Source organism: Mytilus californianus, unplaced genomic scaffold, assembly GCF_021869535.1.
Source record: "Mytilus californianus isolate M0D057914Y unplaced genomic scaffold, xbMytCali1.0.p SCAF_11, whole genome shotgun sequence".
Taxonomy (NCBI): domain Eukaryota; kingdom Metazoa; phylum Mollusca; class Bivalvia; order Mytilida; family Mytilidae; genus Mytilus; species Mytilus californianus.
Genome location: NW_026262593.1, coordinates 60,468,545 through 60,489,206, shown reverse-complemented (window position 1 = coordinate 60,489,206; position 20,662 = coordinate 60,468,545). Strand labels below are relative to the sequence as shown.

The 20,662-nt window shown below is 31.1% G+C and overlaps 1 protein-coding gene and 1 long non-coding RNA gene across 2 annotated transcripts in view; one reads left to right on the top strand and one right to left on the bottom strand.

Moving 5' to 3' along the window:
- LOC127719263 (H(+)/Cl(-) exchange transporter 6-like) overlaps nucleotides 1–20,662 on the top strand; it is a 91,341-nt gene that overhangs the window by 67,280 nt on the left and 3,399 nt on the right. The window contains exons 22-23 of the mRNA XM_052225279.1: nucleotides 15,513–15,629; nucleotides 16,485–16,610. Of these exons, the coding sequence (XP_052081239.1) occupies nucleotides 15,513–15,629; nucleotides 16,485–16,610 (243 nt within the window). The remainder of the gene's footprint in view (nucleotides 1–15,512; nucleotides 15,630–16,484; nucleotides 16,611–20,662) is intronic.
- On the bottom strand, nucleotides 1,718–12,191 carry LOC127720448 (uncharacterized). The gene is made up of 3 exons (XR_007990748.1): nucleotides 12,063–12,191; nucleotides 3,853–4,017; nucleotides 1,718–2,100 (listed from the first exon to the last, which is right to left on the bottom strand). It is a non-coding gene; the product is annotated as an uncharacterized LOC127720448 (long non-coding RNA).

Here is a 20,662-nt window from a genome sequence, read left to right as displayed (position 1 = left end):
TTCAGTTATTTCAAAAGAGACCCGGATGGTTAAATAAACGTACAACGATGGTCGAATAAGTTATATATAAACGTATCAGTACATAAATTTCCTCTTTGAAATAGAAATACATTTAAATCTTTCAACGGTGACTATAATTGTAATGATTCTGCAAAAAAATCTTGACGAGTACCGAGTTATCAGTATGAAAAAACCAAAATGACATGATCTATTCCACATCATCTTATTTTTATATAGCAGCATACGCTACTTACCCTGTCGACGCACCCGGTCTCGCTCCATTTAGGGTTCATTCGATTCCCTCAGATTTTGTTCGAAACCTTGATTTGTGTCTTATTAATCAATTTATGAACATCGGTAAACTATTGTTGTCAAGAGTTAACAAATAAAATTTTGAAATGTACGATTGTTGTTTAAAATTACTTTAATCAATAAGATTACTAACGTGAACAAACTATTGGATTTGTAACATTTATCATAAGAAGATTTACTTTTCTACTGTTCTCTCTTTAGCAGTTAAAATACTGAGTAATCGCAAAATAGTTCGAACAGTGTTTTAACGGAGTTTACCTAGTGTCTCAAAATGAACACACATTTTGCGATTAGATATTCACATCGAACAGACTACTCATTACTCTTAGATAGGTACTTTGTATCTTTAGTCTTTTTGTTAGTTGTCTTTTTGTGCTGGTATTGATCAAGTCCTTCCCAATCTATTTTTGAAGTTCGTTCTTATGTTGAATTGTGCTTGTTATACCCTTGTTTCAGGTTAAAAGGAGGGTTAAGTAAACACAAACGTGCCCCACCCCCTTTCCACATTTTGTAACGTATCTTTCCCGATTCAGGAGCCTCAGCAGCTATCAAGTGGTGGTTTTTGATTTCTGACTGCCATTTGTTTATCATTTTGTTTATTGCTACAGTATAAATCTGGCCGTTTTTTTTTTGCTTTTGTTTTTGTTTTTTATTTTTACTTTTTCACATTTTATCATTCCTGAGTCTTTTATAGCTTACTTTATGGTATGTATTTTGCCGTCGTACGATTAGCTGTATTGTTTGCATCAATAACATTTGGTCTTTGATGGATGTTTGTCTTATTGTCAAACAAACCACATCTCCTTATTTTACATGCAAAACAGAAGAGGCAAAATATTACAATATATTCCACAGGCTATTACGTTTCGTATTCAGTTATCTGGCAAATTTCAGTGAATTTCTTTTTCAGTCTTGCATAAATTCAATTTTTAATGTGACTTTGATATTTTTTTATATGGCTTTGATAGAACATATTGTGACAAGATGCAATTTCCTCTCCTTCTGAAGTCCATAGACTTGTATGTGTAAAAGAGAGTCGGTAGATACCAAAGGGAATTCAAACTCATACCTCGATCACAAACTGACAATGCCATGAAAAAAAAACACAACGAAAAGACAAAAACCCTACAAAACACAGCTTGGAAAAAACTAGGAACAGAGCAACACGAACCTTACCGAACGACGGGGTTGATCTCATTTGCTCCGGAATGGTAGGTATATCATGTTCCACATGTTGCACCCGTGGTGTAATTGTTCATTTTGATTCTTGTTTGTCAGCTTATAAATGAAAGCTATATTCGCAGACACCTCGTGACCTTTATGTGATATTGACATTTTACCAGAACTGAATAGAATAAAATCGGAAAGAAGTATGAATGATATAATTTATTATACAAAGTATCTGTATTTTTTTTTTCTAAAAAAGTATGTATACATTGAAATGATAATTTGACGCAACAGTGCCACTAACATTTTCGTAAAAAAGTTGTTCGAGAATTTCTAAAAGTAAGTATCTTAAGAAATATTTTATTATTCTTTATTTCATATATTCAGTAAAATTTGTCATATGCATATTTCATTTATTCATAGTTTGGTTGCCTTTATCAGTTTAAATTTATTCCTAATTTCATACTTCAGTTTTTCCTAAAAATACATATTTCCACAATAATTTAAAATGAGCATATCTATTAATACATTGCATGATAGTTTATTACAAAATGTAAAGTTTTCGGAAATGTACAGACAATATCCATGAGCTCCATTAAGGCGGGCTTCTATTTCTTTATTCTGAAAATAAAAGTAAAACATTACTTGATATATGGTTCTTTACATTGCAAATAATATGTTAATTTTGATTCTAGATATTGCCTCACTAGCACTGAAGATGTAAATTAACGTCTTATTTCAGTAATTTTGATATAAAATGAAAGATGAATGACTGGTGGTCATTATTCAACATTTTTTAATAATAACAAAATTGCATGACATTTAAAATGATGGGGTTATTTTGCATGTTACTAAGGTCTCAACCCATTTTGGTACGTTCTAACTTCCGGGAACCAGCACGCTATTATATGCATTTAAAGGTATGTTAATTTTTGACAGCTCCTGACATTTTAAAGTAGTACTTTGACAAGAAATGATTGTCACTTTGTATCTTTCATTAAGGATAACCGTATATTGCAAAAGGGGGGGGGGGGGGGCAAGCTGATTCTGCTTATGTTTAACCGTTAGTAAACACAGATAGTCTGAAATATGGAAACTTCAATTTTTTTTCTGTTTTCAAAATGATTGTCTCAGTGAAATGTATGCTACTTTGCTTTAAACATAAAACAATCATCCGTTCGTAGAAAATTGGAGATTTATGTATCTTCTCTTCCCACTTATCGTCAAGGAAGAGTGAAATTAGACCAAACAAATATTCCGCAACACATGATAGTTAAAAAGGCTTAAACAAATCTACATGACTTTTTGTAAAAGTTTTCTGCTGGGAATTGTGATTGTCATGGTCTGTACTGATATGACTAAAGGTTTATCTTTGTTCAGTCCCTTATTTCTCTTAATTGTCTCACGAGTGCATGTCACTTCACGTCTTAATTACATTAACTGAAGTTGCAAATTAAAGATTCCTGTCAAAACTACGTGTAAATCATTTTTGACTGACTGAAAGACGACGAATTATTGCTTTTCATCTTTGAAAGTTTTCGGCATAGTTATTTAGTCAAGCTTTAAATAAATAATAGTCTGGCATTGTCAATGTCATTATGAATTCAGATCATAATTGAATAATCATTTAATATAATTTTTAATATCATCATACATGATAAGAAGTGAACAATTATGTCTCAGTGTGTCCTTGAAGTGTTGGTTTTATTTGTAAGTTGTCACCATGTATTTGTTTCATTGTGTGAGATGGCTGTAAATTTTATTTAATTTGATATAGGCGCAAGAATATGACACTTATAAAATTTGGCATCACCTTCCTTTCCGTTTTGAATTTTCCTTGGAGTTCGGTATTTTTGTTATTTTACTTCCTCTTTCAAACTGATAACAACCCAGTGAAAGCTGTGTGTTTTAAGATATGCTTGGAGAATAATACTGAAACGTCGTTTCTATTCTGTTTAATTATTATATTTTTATTAAAACGTTTGAAATATATATCTTTTTCCTTCAATCTCCATTTCCGTATTTTGCATATTTTTCAAATCTTGTGGATAAAGTATTTCAGCACACAATTTGTATCCATATGTTATTAATGAATAAATATGCGTGTGTGTGTGTGTGTGCGTGTGTTTAAAAATACTGATCATTACTTTATAAAACTAAAATTTAATTATTAAATTTACAGTGATAAGTTTCACTGATCGGAAGTGTTTTCTGTTCATCTAAGGTATGAGGCATTCTGTTCATTGGATATATTGCAAAAAATTGAATTTGGCAGATTGAATTAAAAATACTACTAACAGATATATTAAAACAATAGTATAATATTAGGCAATACAGGTTCGTAAAAAATATCAGAAAGGATATAGACAGTACCATTTCATTTCCTTTTCTTGAAAATTGTATTATTCTCTGGAAATAAATTTCTTTTTTCTTTCAGGTCTTTTAATAAATTTTCCAATTTTGATATAAACTCGCTATCGTCTTCCCTGGTTAACGGCTGTCTGTTATACAGTATTCGACTAATAAGTTGAGAATCGTCTGAAAAGAAACAATTCAAAGTTATCAATATGATAGTTGAGATTCGTTTAAGTGGTATATAATAACATAAGGAAATTGAATATAAAAGGTATAAATTATTATACAAGCAAAACCTCATAAAAAATACCAGACTTATACTTATTTACGCCAGACGAGTGTTTCGTCTACTAAAGACTCATCACTGACGCTCGAATCCAAAAAGGTAAGAGCCCAAGTCATACGCATCTGTGTTTAAACAGGTTGCGTTTATGATCTTCAGTCTTTAATCTTCTATGTTGTAATTTGTATACTGTTAATTGTCTATTGATTGTTTTTCGGTTTTTTTTGTTGCTAAGGCATTGTCAGTTTGTTTTCGACTTTTGAGATTCAATATACCTTTGGGATCTTTCGCTCCTTTTTGTGTTATTTTGCCTCCGAATGTACTTAAATGCTCTGTTATAATTTGCATGTACATATTTCAAATCCATTTTAAAAACAACGCTTCAAGTACCGCTTCAGAAAATTATTATTATTACTGAAGATATATACAAGTACTTTTTCTTGAGAGGATGTTGTTGTTTTACACGTGAATATAATAACATGAAATAATAAGTGTACGAAAGCATGCTACAAAGTAGCTGAAAATATTTAATACAATATCCATTTATCAAACTATAGTTTTAAAAGTATTTATTATATTGTTTTATAAAATATATATGTTCTTACACAATATTGAATATGATATTTCACATATAAAACGATATATTTCGATTTCTTGCATGATCGTTAAAATAGTAATTCCAGTCAGGAATTTTAAATGCAAAATAACTCTAATGAAATTAAAAAATTAACAATCGACAGAAATGAAAGTTGCAACAGTTCCGACTTATAATGTCTTTGAAAGCAACGGAAAATGCAGTTCTAAAACTGTTGAATTATACAGGGGTATAATATTCTTTTTTTTTCAATTACGACTCATAAAACTTATCCTCTTGAAAATTACTTTATTAACAATTTCAATTTTTAGGTTTTTAGTTTCTGGGTCACTATAACTACACGGAAAACTGTGGTTTAGATAAAACAGTCTTTAGGGTCAGTTTAGATACTTTGGTTTACCTTTTTTTTTAAATCCGTATCAAATAGAGCTGCTGTTAGCAAACCTTCAAAAGCCGAGGTTCATAAGTCAGATAAAACCAAGCCAATCCAAAATGAGATAAAGACACAACAGATGTTTTCGCAGTAAAACTCAAGGCGTGCGCAGTAAAAAAAATGCTAGGTAAAATGAAACTGTTATCCATAACGTTTGAATTAACGTTACTTCACAGAAGTATAAATGCATGCATGGGCATATCCAACGGTCAGCAAAAAACCCTACATAATCGCATAGACTTGTTCCTGACTGCATTGAAAACTAAATCTAGAATAGTGCGAAGTTAAAAGTAGCACAACAGTCTAAATCAGGGAAATTTGAAGTGGTCGTATTTATATAGCGATAATTTTCAAAACAGTAGGTAAAACCACCATTACTTGCTTGCTTTTAAATAAGCATATTTGAAATATAACCGGTTCTAAAGCGTTTCTATATTACCATGAAAGGGCGAGGAGATTCGTCAACTTTCAAACCGTGATTTTCGACGGTATGATAAGGAATGCATAACATTCAATTTCTTAAACTAGCGTGCTTAGAAGGTATTCATGTATTTTTTAATATGTTATATCAATAATTATGAAAAGGAAAGGTTGAATCACTGAGTATATTTTTTCTGCTTTGAAATTCCAAGTGTTCAATGACAAGTGACCAACTAAAATATTGAGTAGATGCTAGTTTTATCTTGCTTTTGTGTATGCTAATGAATTTACTTAAATATGAATTCATTAAATGCTTAAGCTCCTTTAAACTGTTAAAGGATGTAATAAATAGCATTAGTAATTGCGCATTCGTGTAAATGGACGGTAAGGATTGACGAAAGATGATCAAAGTAAACATTTTTCGTCAATTTTTTAGTTCATGTGCTCTCGTTCTTTATGATAATATATTAATGTATTTTATGCGACGGTATCTCAATTACTCCCCGTTCACCTTGAGACTTAATATCATGTTTCTGCGCACAATCCTTTTTCATGATCATTGACAATTCACTTAAGGTTTTAAGACCATCGGTACGAAAAGTTCATCGGTGTTGAGGCGCTAGCCATCACTCAAGCAATTATTTATGTAGGTGCTTCAAAATTGAAGAATTCATTTTTGCTTGACGTGAGAATATTTTCATCGTGTTAATATATTTTACAAAGGTAAGACTCTGGTTGATGCTTGATTATTTAAAGTATTAAAGCCTTATATACATGCTATATCCAAAATAAAGTTCCTATCCGGGTTTGCAAATACAACTTTAAAAATTTGAATAATTTCGAATAGCTGGGGTTTTTTTTGGTTTTTTTTTATTTAGCTCAAACCGAATTCTTAAAATGACGAAACAGATTGATAGATTTATCAATATCCTGGCATGAGATGTTTGAATAAATAAGTCTCATGTTGTGGAAATTATTTCATTTTTAATTGTTTAAATGATCAATGGCATATTATATGAACATGATTGTAAATATTTCTGCTCCCTGCAATGTCAAATGATTAGCGTAACGAGTATGAAATTTAATTTAACATAGTTTTAATGGATGGCAACTGTACTTTAAGCTCTTAAACAACATAACTCACTTTTACAGTATTTTCTAATTGAAATTTGTTTAATCGACTGTAGTAATGACACTTAAGTAGTTTTTATGCATCAATGATTTTACTCATTTTAAACAATAAGTGTAAATATTTCAGCCATATTTAAACGAGGAGAAAATTTTATTAATCTGTTTATTCCAATACAAGCTACTAAGATTAATCAAGTGTGTTATACTTCCGTAAACTATCATGGATAAATTTTATTTAATTTATGTGTACATGAGAAAATATCTAATAGTGTTCAAAGCAAAAGAAACGGTGTTGTTATTGCTGTTTTTCATCATGAAATCCACTCTTATGGATTCTGTAATAAGTGAGGTACTTGATAATACTCGTAATCCTTCAATGACGATTGTCATTGTTAAAACATTAAATACTAAATATCATATCGAAATCCACAGAGTAAATAAGCATGGCATATAACTCAAAACATTTTAAAAAAGTTTAAGTTTCATTATATATATTTAACATATATTTTACTTGGTAGATTTTGGCTTGCAAGTATATTATGTGATGAGCTTTTCCATTTCTCAGTGTCTCGAATGGTTTTTACTCTATAAAGTTTGATTATTACTTTACAGGAGGAAAACATGAACTAATTCAAATAATTATCAAACCACGCTAAATATCTATTCCCTTTTATTTAAATTGATTTTATATTTTATTGTATTTCCTTATTTTCTTTAAATGATGATTGCCTGATATTGGTTTCGTTTTATAGCCTGTTGAAGATTTGTTAAGCAATATATTTCTATTGACTGTGATAGTCCTGTGTTGAAATATTGATTTCACTTTTCATCTCCGAAAAAGCGATTCAAACGCAACAATTTGTAAGAATGATTGGAGCTATAGATTAACTTTCAATTTGCCGTTTCCATATCTAAAGTTAAACTATGGGTAATTTCATTGTTTGTACCTCAAGATGAAAACAACGTACTGCCATTGGTTGAATTTCCATTTATCAGGACGGTGCTAGCCGGTCACAACGTTTTAGTGTATTTTTGAAATATTACCAAGAATGCATTGGATTCTGAAACGGCAAATTAGATAACAACTTAACGACACTACAACGTCAGGTCTTCAACAACAGACTATTTTCTATTCAATATGTCAAGCCCTAAATCATTCAATGTCTACAAGGCCGTGAGAAAAGTTTACAAAGACTACCTTCAACGAAAAAAACCAACAATTAACCTACAATGAAAGTTAATTTCACTGCAAGACTCTTACTCTATGATAAAGTAAAATGATAAATGAATAAATAAATGAATGAATGAATGAACAAATTAAATAATTTGCTGTCTTTCAAAGAAAGAAATGCAACACGTGAACCTACGAAATCAGTAAGAAATTATTGCAAAAGAGGGTTTCTTATTTCTCTACCCCAAACTGAAAACTGTTTTGTAAATTAAATTAAACCACACTGGTTTTGACAAATTCGCATTTATTTTTCATTTATATTCTTTTTTTTATTTAATGTTTGAGTGGTATTGAATTTGCAAGCGCATGTCATAACAGAGTTTTATTTAGTAATTGCGTTCCCTTAATATTTTTATATTATGACATTTATAGAACTAAGTGCATTTTCATGAGCAGATTTTACAATCGGAAATTATTTTTTTCGTATTTTGCACACCCTAAAGATGCCTTTGCATTTCGAACATCCAAACGTCACTGAGATTTTTTTTAAGATTACTAGAATGATTTTTGTATACTTTATTTTCTTTTTATTTCTATTTCTATTTTGACTATGACTGTATCCACTAAATAAGATTAAAGGCAATCAACTGCAATCGAATTTTACAAAATCATTCTTGTTTGGTTAAGAATATTGACTGTATTTTAAATCTATTCAACAATTTCAATAATAAGTAAAATTTCTTTTTTAATCTCTTGTTTGAGGGTAGATCACCGAGACATGGAATACGGGTCTTAAAATCAAGTAAAATGAATTTCTCATTGAATGGTCATATTTTTTCGAAAAACAATAATCCACCGTCAACAGGGTTCTCTAAATCTACCTATAAACATACAGGTTTTATTTCGGAAAACATAATTTAAACATCTCTAATTTAATTGAGTTGTAAGAAATAGATTATATTCATCATCCGTCAATAACGAAACATATAAAAGGCCACTCATCATGAATGTTATATCAAACTTCAAAGAATCGGAATTTCGTACAGTTATGAAAACTGTTGACCAGGAGGTTTTGACTAACTTATCTCTATTGATAGAAAGATTTAACCTCATCTCTACAGAAAATTCATATATCTATTAATATAATTTTTGTAATTAGTTTCTATAAATATTTTGATAAAACTACTGTGTATTCATAATAAACTGATTAAATGTGCAGATAGCTGTATATCTTAATCAAGGTTGAGTTAAAAACAGTCGAAAGGTAAATCAAAAGATGTGGATGGATACCCTATATCCTTTGTTTTTCTTTTAGTTAAAAGGTTTTGCCGATATTAGTTCGTAATGCTTATTGCAAACTCCGAATAGCCCATCGCCCATGCAGTATTTTAAAACTTACCAATTATAATGAATGAAACTTAAAGCGTTCGATCAATACGGAGATGTGGTATGATAACTATCCACCAGGAAAAGAATGGAGGACGTAAAAATAAATAGGTAATCTTACGGCCTTCAAAAAACAACAATCGAATAGTAAGCTTTAAAAGGACCCGGTATGACAATAAGTGAATCAATTTAAAGAGAAAAACAACAACCTAATAAAAAGAGTAACGGAAAACAAATATGACAGACAGCAGCCAACAACAACCATCGCATTGCAGGGCTTGATTATTTAGACCAAACTTTGCGGTAATATTGTGCGAAAGGTTATTTTTTAAAACGAGCACAACTTCGTTTCAACTGAGTGAACATCATAGCCGAAAGATAATTTTCTTCATCATTATTTTCAAATTTATTCTTTAAAACAACATTGTTCAAAATTGTACGAGAATAATTTTTGTTAGACGACTAAAGACAAATGATCCTTCGGTTTGTGCATACATGGCGGCAACGATGTTGTATACGTTGCTAAATACAGGATCATACATTTGTCCTAGAAAACAATCTTCAACCATAAGTTGGATATACTCTGCATGAATGCTCTTACCAATGCTTCATGTATCAATGAATGTCAAAAGCTGTCTAATACAAGAATTGAAGATGCATCATCTCTAATCCTATAGAATGGCGATTTAAATCTTTCTCTAAAACAATTTATTTAACATAAATCAAACTTGCCAGAAATAAAGAATGATTTTGATGTTTTGTTTCATTTGTGTGTCATTCTTTTAGGGTTTCAGCAGAAAAATGTACACAGATTAAAAATATAAAAAAAAATACCTGAAAATTTAGTGAAAAAAAAACTTTTGAACAAGTAGAAATCCCTTCATTTCTTTATGCTCAATTCCATGAAGTTGTAATATTAAGATTTCCCAACTTTTGCAAAACTCTTAGTAAAGGTGTGGGAGTTTTATAAATGCTCGAAACCCTATTATTCAACATGTTTTGTAATTCATTATATGAGACATATAAACCTTTTAATATTTTATACCAAATGAAATGCTGTTTTGCGATGAAATTGACCAGTTCCATGTTACTGTTCCCATGAGAAATAAATATTTAATGAGGAATTGTACCTGAAATGTACTTCTTTATTCTAATTATTTGTAAATAAGATCATGAACTCATAAAAAACATTGCTGTGAGCTCTTGTATGATACATTTAAGCAACTAATTGTATATCCTGTCCTCTATCAAAAGTATATATATACAGTCAATATCAGGATATAAACAAATCATTGATTCCCCAATGTACAATAGTTGTTCAGTCTTCGTTATTCATACTGTTAGTGTTTAATTGTATTTACTAATTTAAGACCACAAAATGTTATTGTGTCTGTCTCATGTCCAAAACCTTTAGGGATTTCGGTATGTTTAATCATTTTATATCGTGTCTGGACTTAGAAGATTTAGAGCTACACTTGGTAAAGTCATCGGTCTATTGTTGTAGACGTCGTTTTCAATACCCGCCAACTTTTTACTTTTTGGGGCCTTTTAATTTATTTGATTCGAGCGGCACTGAGGAGACTTTTGTAGACAAAACGAGCGTCTGGCGTACAAAATTATAAGCCTGGTATCTTTGATGAGGTCTTTTTCTCTCTGGGTATTTTTTTCTAGTTTCGTTATTGTTTTTTTGGTTGTTATTCGTTCGCATGAACTTTATATCTCCGTTTATAGAAAATATGTATATATATAACAGTTCAATAAGTTGTCTTCTAAATAATCTGCGTACAATCAATTTCGATTTCTTGAGGAGAGAAAAAATTGAGTTTTGACTACCGGGAATTAATCCACAAACATTATAGTACCACAAACATGCAAGACAAAAACAATAGACATGTACTAAAACTGTCGAAAAATTTAAACATCATTTGTAACAGCTTTAAAACAGTAAGAAAAGTCTAGACAACGTGTACAAACAAACTGTTTATACACAATGTTCATAAGTATTGGTTTCCGTTACGGACAAAAAGGTTAACATGATTAGGACGCTTTAAATGACGCTAGCGAAGGCAAGATAACAGATAAACTAAGATTCAGACGATATGATTAAGCATTTCAGTTAGTTACTTGAGACAATTATGGTTCGGAGAACGAGCTGTGTATTCCTACGAAGGTATTTATAATTTATTCAAAAATTACGTATATGGTCTAAATACTCATATGATCCGGCCCGTTTATAACCAAACGAGTATATACTCGTATGGTCCCACCATACGCGTTTGGTTGGACCATATGAGTATGCGATTGACATACGCGTATGGACTAAATATTCATATGGCCCGAAACTGATAACGTTCATATCATGGAATTGTGATTATTTTAGATCTAGCAATTTTTAAATTACTTTAAAATTAAGTGGTTTGTTATTTCCTTTTGCAGATTGGCAGATGGATAATTGCTGACAATGTATAGTCCTTTATTCCTGTTTTAAAAGCTTTGTTAAAAAACCTCTACCGTTTGTACTGTACATGTGATGTCACTTTCGTGAAAATAATTGGTTTGCTTATTTAAGAAATAAGTATAATTTTTATCACTATTATTTCTATAGTAATAGTTTTGTTTCAAAAGAAATTTTCTAATAATTTGCTTTATTTTGCGGGTTCATAAAAAAAATTACTGTGCACTAAAATCAGTATTTTTAATCATTGTTTTCGAAAGGTTTTGATATTCTCATTTTAAAATAAAAAGAACTAAAAAAACTTTTTGCAGCTATAATCTAAATGTATTTTCAAAATATAAGTGACATATTTACCTCTTTTTCCGTACCAGTTTGCTTCTGTCATACATATAAGGCATTTTAACACAAAACAAACGGTTAGCAACATTATTCCTTTCATTTTTTGTATTAATTTGAAAGCCTAAAACTGTGGAACTATTTTCTAAAGTGGATGTTTAAATGCTTGTACAAAGAGTTTATAGAGGCGTTCAAAATTATCACGTGGATGCAAAGGCGGATAGTTCTGTCAATACGAAAAAATCAATTAGACATTTGTCTTCCTGTCAAACAATAATTCCACTAATCAGATTGCCGATCATAATTAAATTACTCTGGCTTTGTTCCTAATAATACTTAATCTTAATACTAAAATCCATTTCTGATGTCGTAAAGAAATACCTGTATCGACATTGCCGTAAACAGGCGGAATATGTTAAATATGTTTCCTATTTGCGTTTTTGTAATGAAATGTATCCTAAATCGGTTAATTACTTCAGAGAGATCATCAAATTGGGAATTAATGTTTATTTCATGTCTTTATCTCATTGAGACCCAGAAGATGCAGAAACGATTACCTATCTGTACATTTATTTATTTTTTAAAAGCTGTTTTCATTCTATGGCTTTTAAAATTTACAAAAGATATCCTTTTTTTTTCTTTTTTACATACTTTTTATCCATCAGAATTTAACTTCGTACATTCGAAAAGATTGACAAAATCTTTGTTTATGTAAAACACTATATTTTCCTCCCAACAGTGGCAAAACGTATGTGTCTATTTCTAAGTAAGCCCAAAAGTAAATCCTTTTGTTTCTTTTTTTTTTATATTTTTTGTCAATCAGAATTTAACTTCATACATAAGAAAAGTTTGACGAAATCTTGTTTGTGTAAAACATGTATTTTCCTTCTAACAGTGACAATAAGTATGTGGCAATTTCAATTTAACCCCAATAGTTAATCTTTACTATGTATTAGACATCATTTGAATGCTAAGACATTTCGCTATTGTTGAGATTGTTATTTGTTATCATTGTCTAAACTTGTGTACTTAAAAGTCTTCAACGCTTTACATATGTGTAGTTATTTTTGCTATGAAATAGGTATGTTTAAGAGATGCGAAAGAAAGGGACATTGTTCACTATTGAAACTAACTATTTTATAGAAAGGGTACCTTCGATATTTTTTTGTATACATTGACCATTAAAATATTTTAATTTAAAGTGAGTAAAAGTACTCTGTGTAGTTTCGAACTTTCCGTCTAGCATACGTTCGTTGTCCTTAACCACATGTTCATAGTTCATCGATTGTTCACGTGATTTATCTCATTTATTATGAGTAAAAGGACAGATATTGGGCATGTAGAATCATTGCAAGGTATAAATGCACATTTCCGTCTGAAGGGGGTTTACATTTTTTTTTACCTCATTTTTAGGGATCATTGGTAAAGTAAATGTATTAAATTAAGAAGATTTAAAACCGGGTTAGTTTAAGATAATGTAAGGAATAGGTCAGTGAATTGGTGTATGGAATGATTGTAAGAGGTACATGATCGTCTGGCAGGGTTCGTCTGACCTTGACCTCATTTTTATGGTTCATTGGTCAACGCCATGTTTTCGTTATTATGTTTGATCCTCATATGGTACAAGGAATAGGTCAACAATATTTTGTAAATGGAATAATTGGAAGTTGGACATGCCCGTCTGCCAGGGTTCGTCTGACTTAGACCTCATTTTTATGGTTCATTGGTCAACGCCATGTTTTCGTGTAAATGGAATAATTGGAAGTTGGACATGCCCGTCTGCCAGGGTTCGTCTGACTTTGACCTCATTTTTATGGTTCATTGGTCAACGCCATGTTTTCGTGTAAATAGAATAATTGGAAGTTGGACATGCCCGTCTGCCAGGGTTCGTCTGACTTTGACCTCATTTTTATGGTTCATTGGTCAACGCCATGTTTTCGTGTAAATAGAATAATTGGAAGTTGGACATGCCCGTCTCCCAGGGTTCGTCTGACTTTGACCATGTTTTCATTGATCATATTTTTATGCGATACAGGTAGTGAAACTTCAGAAACTTTCAACATACAATTAAATTATGGTAAATAAACAAACGGAAAAGTTCAGTTGTTTAATTTTACGACAGTTTGGTGTTGGGTGTTTTGTTTATTTTCTATTCTAAATTCATGCATTGAACGAAGTATACATTTGTCATCTGTCACTAAAACAAATATTGGCGTCTAATGAAATTCTCTATCAATAGCTTATATAATCAATTTGAAGAGATCAATACAATAAATTGTACAAATGTTTCATTTTGTTACTGCAAAGCGTAATCGTTTGAATCAACACTTGAACAGACAATTATCTTCTTAAGCGACATTCAGCTTGCTTTAGGATGTTAAAATCGTATGTAATGCATGGCACTAAAATAATAGGTTCTCTTTCATTCATTGTGGTATTAATGTGTCCTGGTGTTAGGTGAAAGGTCAAGTGAAAAAAAACACCTTCATTTGCCATATTTATAAGTATTATTTCCCTTAAGTCTACAGTAACTCCTGACAACAAGATACCAACAAACGGTCCATTGAAGCAGAATTAAGTGTACGAAATTTACGAACTAAGTATGTTTGTAGTCATGCATTAAGATTCGTGTGCCCTGCTAGTCTAACTATTCTTACACTCATATAGAGAAAACGTTATACAATATCTTCTTTAAAAAGAGCCGAAATATACCAAATGGATATTGAAGCTCATAAATCGAAAAACAAATTTACAATGACATGGCAAAAAACGTTTAAAAACCACTGAAACTGAGGACGATCTCGGGTGCTCCGGATTGGTTAGCAGATACTGCTCCTCTGTGGCACCCGTCGTGTTGCTCATTTAAGTACAGATCTGGTGATACAATAAGAAATAAAACTCATCAAATATACCAGGCTTATAATTTTGTACGCCAGACGCACGATACGTATACAAAAGACCCAATAGTGACGCTTGAATCAGAAAAGTTAAAAGGTCAAATAAAGTACTACGTTGGAGAGCATTGAGGGCCGAAAGTTCCGAAAGGTTTTGTCAACTAAAGCTAACGTAATCTTTTCCTAGGGAAGAAAATCTTTAGTTTTTTCGAAGAATTCAAAGTTTTGTAAACAGTTAATTTATATATGGCCAAAACAAACTTTAAGCAACATCCTCTTTCAATTTCCGATATATTGAAGAGGTCATTTTACTCATATTATTCATTCGTATAAACGGCTATATTTGGTTAAAGGATATGATAAACCTTTCTAAACAATAGGTTTAATTCAAAAGACAATGACATTGATGTTTACACGCTATTCTTATATCAACAATATGCTGTTGTGATGTTATTTATATTTTTTGTTAACAGCAAACCATTTCCCTAGAGCAAGATCGTTTATTGCAGTTCATTAAGGAATTGATGAACAACAGGTGAAAGTAATTGTTTTTGATATTCTATTTTATTTCCAGCGATCAACACAAAGAAAATTGTCATATGAGGAGATGACAGAAGAATATCCTAGGTATCCAGATATTTATGATATCAACCAAGACCCACATTTAATCATATCCGATAACATGGTCGTGGTAAGTAGCTAATAATAATTATGTTTACAAGTCACGTATTTTATCAATACGACTTTGTTTGGGAATAGGAAAACCTTTGATTAACTGGCCTTTGCATTGAAAATCAACTTTGCACATATATTAACAGTATCATGAAACTATTCAGTTTTCATACATGTAGTCATAATTTATAAGTGAGTTATTTGCACCGATACTATTTTATATTTGTTTGGATACGGGGAAATTAGTTATCTGTGATTTTTGAAAAATTAAAAAATATAAGAAATTTGCTTGGAGATGTCGACATAAAACACATAATATACGAAAAAGTCCATACATAAACTTTTTATGCAAATGTATGTCCAATTAATAAAAACACATGCTTTTAGAAGATATCATGTGACGTATATGTCAATCAGTCAGCAAACCAACAACACTACCGACCTGAAATGATACATCCGTTGTAATTTCTACGAACTACCTATACATATTTTACAAATTGCGCAAAGTAAATATGAAAAGAAACAATGATACTTTTAAATTTATTTATGCATGCATAGAAAGAAATACTTTCCCAGTCGATGAACCGGGTTTAATTTCGATGGTTTACCCTCCCAACGTTTGTCTGTTTATACCGGAATTTAGATATATGTTTTGACATATATTGGTACAGTTCCCATGGATTTGATACTGTATTGACAATTAATGTTTAGCGATATGTATGTTTTAAAATCTTAATTTACCACGTTTGTCTATGATTAAATAGTATGTGTCGTGGAGCTGTACTGCCAGTTTCATTATTACCATTGTAAGTCAATTATTATTAATAGTGGAACTGGTATATGAATGATGATATATGTGATTTGTATTTTATAGGACTTAACACCCTATATCAACCCATGTCCATATACTGTTTATCCAAATACGCCAGTACCTCAAGTTTTCAATCTGTTTAGAAGTATGGGATTACGTCATCTACCAGTTGTCAGTCACGATGGCCAGGTAATATTATCAGTAGTTAAAGTTTATCAGTATATTATTCACTATCACATAAGAAGGTACTTTTATTCCTTCATCTTTCCTGTTCATTTATGCAAGAAAATAAATAAGTATTTTTCTTACCTCACATATATCTATGATTTATATTTAGGAAATTGATTGGTCTAAGCGTCACTGACAATTTTGTTTGATTGCGACATTCCTTCGACTTATTTTTTGTCGTTTTGATTGATGTGTGATTTAAAACTAATATGGTTTCAAGCTTTTTAGACTGCGGTTTTACCATGTATTTCGGAAACATTTGATATGAGAATTTGTTGATATATACACAATATCACAATAGGATGAAACTAGTAAATGACAATTTAGACCAGTTTAAATAAGTATCGGCCACCACATTTGCGGTAATGTTAAAAAAAGTATTCCTATAATTAACATAATTTTATGTCTATAAAAAGTCTTCAAAGATATCAGATTTACAGTTAAGTACACAAGAAGCGCGTTTTGTCTAAAAATACTAATCAGCGGCGCTACGAAGTAAATGAGCATTGAAAACTTAAAACTTCAAAATGTGGAAACATGTGCATTTCAAGGTATAATTTTAGATGCTGTCTAACCTAAGAACTGCTTTTCGCGGTAGGCAATATAAAAATGAGGAGATGTGGTATAATTGCAAATGAGATATTTATTCACGAGAGTTTAAATGAAGTGGTAGTAAGCAGTTATAGGCCATTATACCAAGCTTACATTAGGGGAAGAGTTATGCATAATGCCATGCCATTGTCTGCCAGTATTGTTATAATTATATCTACTTCCTAATTATCTTATTTTTCAATGATCTACAGGTTCTTATTCAATAGTTATATATCAAATTTCTCCAATGTCGCTTCATCTATTGTACTAAAGATGAAAACAGCATATTAATTTTCAGAATATGTATCTTTTTTCACTGTACATTTCCTGCTTTTAACTAAATATATATTTACTCTTTATCAAATTTCAATTTCAATAGAAAAATCTGAGTTATATTTCATGGATCTGGTTGCAGATATGTAAAGTATATGCTATACCTAGTTAGAAAACAATTAACGTTTTCCCAAAAAAATAGAATATCAACTTATTTTTTCTTCTACTTCTACATTATTTTGTCTTTTTTTTATATTACTTTTTAAGATTTGCTTGCATCAATTTGCGACTTTACTGCTGAATCGTCAGCTAAGCGGGTAAACGGATATTTGCGGTTAACAAATCAAAAATTGTTTTCCGCAAATCTTCAAATACAATACTTCTATTTTTATCATAATCTAATTGAAAGAAAAAATTTAATTTAATTTTGGATGTAACACGTCTTCTGATTGGCTGAAAGTGTTTTGTCTATCAGCTCATAGACATAATTTTGTCATGTGACCGCGACGTCATCAACGTTTTTATCATGATTTACTCCTTTTAAGAATTAAATTATAAGAAATGACTGTAATATTTTTTCTGTCTATTTGAAATAACATAAACAATGTGGTGCACACTTTTAAATAACCCGCTATTCAGTGTGCACCTCATTGTTTATGTTATTTCTTCATAGACAGAAAAAATATTACAGTCATTCCTTAAATAACTTAAATGACGTATGTGCTTGTGCGTACAATTTCATATCATCAATTAAGGAACTGATGCGCTGACTTTTGTGGCATTGGAAATATTTCACAATAATAATGTCGAACAAATTGGTTATGAGCATAGCACCTTTAGGAAAAAACTTAATTTATGTAGACTGTCGTCTTAGCTTCCGTTTCAGACATGAAAGTTAAACGCTTTTTTTTTATTCATATAATAGCGAAAAAAATGAGTTGGAATAATATATTTATTATTAAATTTTTTTCTAAAACAAAATGATAATGATTATAAAATTTTTATTTTTTCTCTTTTTTGCGACTAATAATTACAATATAGAGGTGGGAGACTTGAAATTCGTTAACATTTTTTTTTTGTTCTAATCATATTTTGTCTAGTGATAAAACCCGGACACATTTCACCCAAGATGTTGATGCACGTTGTAAATGGAAATCTTAAGTAATCCTTTATTAAGACAGTCTATACTTAATGATAAATTAATTATTTTTGACAGTGTTGTATTACTTGATTTATTGAGAAATGAACCTTATCAGTTGTTGTCCTAAAGTCAATAAGTGACACCTTAACCTGTTATGTTGGGGGAGAGCCTGGCAACTGGATCGGAGACAAAATATGTTTAAACTTTACAAACTTTGCTAGTGTTCAGATTTTGCATCACATATATTATCAGTAGTTACTAGAATTAAACGCCAATAAAAAATTGTCTACACTTTAATAGCAAATTTTCATGTTTTATTAATGTTTGTTCCTCGCCGCCCAGAGCAGAGGATATAACAATACTGGAAGTCTTCGTCCGTCCATAACACATTTCTCCTCGGAGACCTTGGCGGAAATCTTTAATACTTAAGGATGTTCGCTTCCTTTGTTTTTGATTTTTTGACAGATATTTGGAATCCTCTGGCTTTTTCCATGTAGTGCCATTAATTTGATTACACATAGTTTAAAATGTCATCTTTGAAAATCTTATAAAATCCTTGTTATTTTTTTATCGTTTTTGAAAGAAAAAAAGTGCTAATGTTAAATGTATAAAAAATCAAAGAGAGAATCATTTCCCGCCAAATTTTCAAGGGCTTATATCTCAAAAACAAGCACACGGACCCTTCATTTTTTTCTACTTTTTTAGTTCTTTTATTAATATACTATCAATTTATAACAGTATTTTAAAAAGCTTGTTATTTTGAAACAGAGTAGCGAACATCCTTAATAATATTGTTTGTGATCGCTTGAACACACTTTTTGAGAGTAATAATACTTTCGCCATTGTTAGTCTATTGTAGAATAATGACACCTTGTGAATGATGCTCCTTTGAAACTATTTCCCCATCAACTTTTATACTTAATATGATTGTTTGTCATCATGTGTAGTTGGCAATACTATACCGCCATTTAGATTTATCAATGTTTGCGCGAGAGTTATGGGTGTTTGACCTTTTGTGCATCTGTAGGGTACAGGCACCTTGTTAACGCTCTTTCTTAGACCGTATGCCAGACAGCTTTAAATATAGGTGTGCTTATTTTGCATCCTATTTTGTTGACCATAATTTATCAGTATTTAGCTTTGATCCTTTTTTGCGAGAATTATGGGCCTTTGATTATAAAGATTTTCCATAGCACAATAACCACAATTGAACGATACCACCTGAAAACATTGCCCAAAATCTTCAATGTTTGGTATGATTGCGTGTTATTATGCGTAGTTGACCATAGTCTTCCGCCATTTTCAAAATACTAATATTATATGAAAATCAGAATCTGTTGTTCACAAAGTATAAACCATATTTTTAGCTCACCTGGCCCGAAGGGCCAAGTGAGCTTTTCTCATCACTTGGCGACCGTCGTCCGTCGTCCGTCGTCCGTCGTTAACTTGTTACATTTTAAACTTCTAGAGAACCACTGAATAGAATAAAACCAAACATGGCATGAATGTTTTTTATGAGGTGCTGACTAAGTGTTGTTACTTTGAAGCCGATCCATCATCCAAGATGGCCACCAGAAGGGGCTTAGTTTAACATAGGACCCTATGGGAAATACATACAAATGTCTTTTTTTAGAGAACCACTAAATGGAACGAAACCAAACATGGCATGCATGTTCCTTATGAGGAACTGACCAAGTGTTGTAACTTTGTAGGCGATCAATTATCCAAGATGGCCGCCAGCGGGGACTTAGTTTAACATAGGACGCTAGGTAAAATACATACAAATGTTTTCATTTAGAGAACCACTGAATTGAATGAAATCAAACATGGCATTAATGTTCCTATTGAGGTGCTGGCCAAGTATTGTAACTTTGTAGCCAATCAATCATCCAAGATGGGAGCCATCGGGAAACTTAGTTTAACAAAGGACCCTATGTGAAATACATACAGAAGTCTTCTTTTGAAGAACCACTGAATGGAATGAAACCAAACATGGCATGAATGTTCC